The sequence below is a fragment of the Anarrhichthys ocellatus genome, unplaced genomic scaffold (assembly GCF_004355925.1).
Source record: "Anarrhichthys ocellatus isolate YVR2014 unplaced genomic scaffold, GSC_Weel_1.0 scaffold13, whole genome shotgun sequence".
Classification (NCBI taxonomy): domain Eukaryota; kingdom Metazoa; phylum Chordata; class Actinopteri; order Perciformes; family Anarhichadidae; genus Anarrhichthys; species Anarrhichthys ocellatus.
In genome coordinates, this window is record NW_022280043.1 from 4346487 (window position 1) to 4350902 (window position 4416).

Genomic DNA, 4416 nt, shown 5'->3' on the forward strand with positions numbered 1-4416 from the left:
CACACACACACACACACACACACACACACACACACACACACACACAGAGCAACATCAGAACAAGGCTGTTGTTACAAGAAGCTCTTACCTGTCATCGCTTTGGACTTTTTGGACAAACACTCGACCACAAGCCACCTTGTTTGTTTCTTTTTGCATTGAAGGCTGCGTATACAATTTCTGCTCTGCCCGTACTGTGACTCTCTATCTTTGCCTGTCTGCCTCAAACTAAACGTTTGCTGACCTAGCATTATGTTGTGCCCATGTCAGATAGAGTTGTTGTTTCTGTGGATTGTCCAGAGTAACGGTTGCTGTTGAATAGGGTGGTTCTGTCTGCATGTCTACCACTTTGATCCAGAGTGACATATCTCAACAACTACTCGATGTATTGCCTTTTAGATTTTGGATAAATATTCATGTTCTCCAGAAGATGAATCCCAATGACTTTGGTGATCCCTTGACTTTTCATCTAGCACTACCATGAGGTTGACATTTTTCTGTTTTTAGTGAAATGAAATGGTGGATGGATTGTCATGAAATGAGGCACACACATTCATGTCCCCCTTTGAATTGTGATCACTGTGGTGATTCCTTCATTTTTCGTCGAGCTCTGTCATCAGTCTGGAGGCTCCTATAGGCTTCTCTTGTGGGGAAGGGAGGGGTCTGCAACCAGTCCTGCCACGAGAGTCTGCCTGTCCCTCTGACACCAAAAGCATGCCACCACCACTCTGTGTGTCTCTGTGTGTTGAGGGGGTCGGGTGGGGCTGAAAGGGAAGAGTTTTAACTCCCACTTGGCTATTTTAGTAGCCCCAAATGTTTCATCTGGTAATTTAGAGCCATGTTATTTTTGGGGGAGTGGTGGTGGTATTGTGTGGTTGCTTGATGGTTCATATGGTCACACAATGTGTGAGGAATGTCAGGGATGCTCTATACACCCAAATGTAGGTTAGTTGTTTGTGTGCTTCCCACTATAGTTTCCTTGATTGTAGAAGGCTCCCAAATCTACATTTTGAGCATCACAAGACACTAAAACTCACTCAGACATTTCAAGTATTTTAGGTTTGCAGGTGCTTGAAGCAGAATGACCGATTGGACTTGATGAGATGTACTCACAGCGATGGCGTATCTGGTGATGTTTCTGTCGATGCACTCGTCCAGAGCGTCTTGTAGCTCCTCCCCGTCATGCGACTCTCCGTCCGTCACTACAATCATCACCTTGGTGGCGCCCTCCCTTGCTCCGCGCTCTGCACTAAACGCCTCGGTGCTACAAAGAAGGAAAGGGACAGACTGAGATAAAGAATGTCATCCAGCTGAAATGATGTTGAATCAGGACAAACGATGCAAGAAGAAGAGAAAATGAAAATAGAAGGGGAGTGCAAGGAGTGAAAGAGCCTGAGGGAGAGGGAGGATGTCCGAGAGAGTCAGTTACTTGGTTTCATAAAATCTCAAATAAACATCCCCTTTAAAATAATATACGATCTCAAGTGCTTCTAGTAGAAAATGAATAGCCAGTAAAGCACTGAGAGATTGAATTTAAGTTGCTTCCCGTCAAGCCAGATATATCAATGGTCTAAATCACAAGTGCACCACAACTATATTAGTCATATTTGGCACACATACGTTTGCTGCCAGTTGACTTGAATCAGTCATGGCATGCAGTGTGCATGTGTCATTGCACACAGCGGCCACATCTGTGCATTCCCATCCTGTTGTGCCATGATACAGAGAGGGAAGCTAAATGACAAACGCACGAACAGACCCAAGCCGCACCCTGTTTGTCTCCAGAAACCTGTTCTCAGTGGGACCTGATTCAAGCGTTGAATAGGGTTGGTAAGCCTCAGACCAACACACACACACACACACACACACATTGAACTGAGGAGAGTAGTCACTGCGAGTGAACTCAGTCATTTTCAGGCCTGACTCCAGCCCTTGTCTAAATATAACATTGTGGTCAGCCGCAAGAAACTCAGAGTTAAAAACAACCGTTTCCCCCTATGCAGTCTGCAAATTAAATAGGGTGCAGAGAGGAGAAAACAGAAGAGAGAAGTGGAAGGAATAACTGGAAGGAACAAATGGATGAGAAATAAACTGGATAAAAATGAGAAAAAATAAATGGCAAACAGTTAAACAATTAGTCTGGAGAAAAGGGAGAGGAACAGGAACTCGTAGGAAGAGAAAAGGGTTGGGAATACAAATTAAAAGAATGATAAAATACGGAGTCAAATATTACAACTGAGAACTTCAAATCCTGCTCTGATGTGGCAATAAGATTGCGTGATGTATCCAGTTAAATAAAACTGGTGGGAAAGAGAGAAGAGGGAATTTTACAAGGGAGAAGTAAAATGGTAGACGAGAGGGAGAGAAATCCCATGACAAGACAGACATGAACAGGTAAGGAGGGATGGAAGAATGAAAAGTAAAAGAGGGAAGCATAGAAACAATTGGATTTAAGAAACATGGAGATGAAACAGAGGGAAGGGGAGATAAAAGAGGATAGAAAGTGAGTGGCGTTAATTGGGAGGCCTGGTTGTATTTACAAGCAATTTTATGGAGTCACAGCAGTGTGGTAATGACACTGCGCAGCGGTCTGCGAGTGTACTTTTGTGTGTGTGTGTGTGTGTGTGTGAGGGTGAGCGGGAGCGTCTCAGACGGGTGGAGCAACATAGAAATCAGTGGCTAATCCGATTGTAGAGGGCTGTTTGATGTTCATGCATCAGTCTGTCATCTACTTTGCATTCAAACCATTACTGTCATTTACACTCACACTGTAAGCAGGCTCAAAGCAGCTCATAGTTTTTTCCCTACACACATTTATGCGTTGGCAGCTCAATTTGCGCAACTTTGGTTTTTTTAAACTGCGTTATCACCGTTCTTTTTTTTTTTTTTTAATGATGAGACCAAGTCCTTTTAAATGATTAGTTGAAAAATACATCATTTTCTTTTCTTGCCATTATTTAGATGAGAAGATGTCTGTATGATTAAATATGAAGCTCCAACCAGCAGTCATTAGCTGAGCTGAAAACAAGGGAAACAGCTAGCCTGGCTCTTTCTAATGGTAACAAAATCTACCTACCAGCACCCTTTAAAGCTCACTAATTAACTTGTTACGTCCTGTTTGTTTAATGTGAACTAAAAACAAAGAGTGACATTGTTATAGGCAGGGATCGGAGTTACAATTTAAATTGACTCTCGTTACTGTAACAATGTCTTTTTTGTGTACTTGTACCTTTTTGAGTATCTTTAAAAACAGTTCGGCATGCTTGATCTGGCTAACATTCCGAATGCTAACAAGCTCATTGAGCCACCAGCTGTGACTTCTGTGTTTACGGAGGAATTTTTCACCTTCCATGAGGTGTTTGAGGACTTTCTGCTGTTTGAGACTGTCAATCCCTGATGTGATGGCAGAGCCTCATTCAGCTGAAAATGTTTTGAATTTGAGGAACGCAGTGGAAAGTGGACTGGTTATATTATGTTTTGAGAATGAACAAATACAGAAGTTGAACCTGGAGTAGTCTGTGGAGGACATTGTGGTGCTCAAGACTTGCTGTCTGCGCGCACTGCCTCCATGTGGTCTTGTTGGTCCACTTTTCCCCCGGTGTTGCCCTCATTTTCACTTTTATCGTGTTTGGAGGTTCATTCTTTTGCAAACTGTTCAATGTGAGCCCTTGTGAGAATAGAAATACAATGTATGCATGTGAATTTGAGTGTACGGTGTGAGCCCTTAATATGTGTGTACTGTAAGTATGAGAGTGTGTATTTTTACAGCTGTAGGAGCACTATTTGTCTGACCAGGCTGGGTCTGGCTGTGCCGCACCTGCAGCCGTGCTGAGCCAGCAGCCCACTAGTCCAGCTCAGCTAATCCACATGTTTTTTCTACCCCATCACTTTCCTGCATATCGCAAGCTCTGCTATCTGTCCATCTGTGTGTGTGTGTGAGCGGGAATATGTACTGTATGTTTGTGTAAGTCAAAAGTTGTTATGTTTTGACATTACCTCCTCTTGATATCAAATTAATTTAAAATGATTGAAAAAACTGTAACCCCGGCTTGATTTCTTTACAGTGACAGACACACACTTGAGAAAATCTTCACTAAAGCAATTTATAAACGTTCTATATTTAGTTTTCTTGTTTTGAGTCTACCGTTTGATCGTCTGTTTTCACCGTCTGACAGGGTAGTGAGATCAAAAGGTCAAGTGTGTAGAAGTGTCTGGATTTTCCATCACCGGTGCTTTAATGCCACAGTTACACTATTTAACTGGCTCCATTTTCCAGTCACTGCTTTTCAACTACCTTTTAAATGTTTCTCCTACACTTCCTCAACTTTTACCTTTTTAAATGTAGCAGAAAAAACAGGAACTCTCCAATTACGTGTGTGTGTGTGTGTGTGTGTGTGTGTGTGTGTGTGTGTGTGTGTG

The 4416-nt window shown here is 42.6% G+C and overlaps 1 protein-coding gene across 1 annotated transcript in view; it reads right to left on the reverse strand.

The window, feature by feature from the left end:
• Positions 1-4416, reverse strand: part of itga10 (integrin, alpha 10) — a 24399-nt gene that overhangs the window by 9144 nt on the left and 10839 nt on the right. Inside the window, exon 8 of the mRNA XM_031853358.1 lies at positions 1111-1261. Within this exon, the coding sequence (XP_031709218.1) occupies positions 1111-1261 (151 nt within the window). The remainder of the gene's footprint in view (positions 1-1110; positions 1262-4416) is intronic.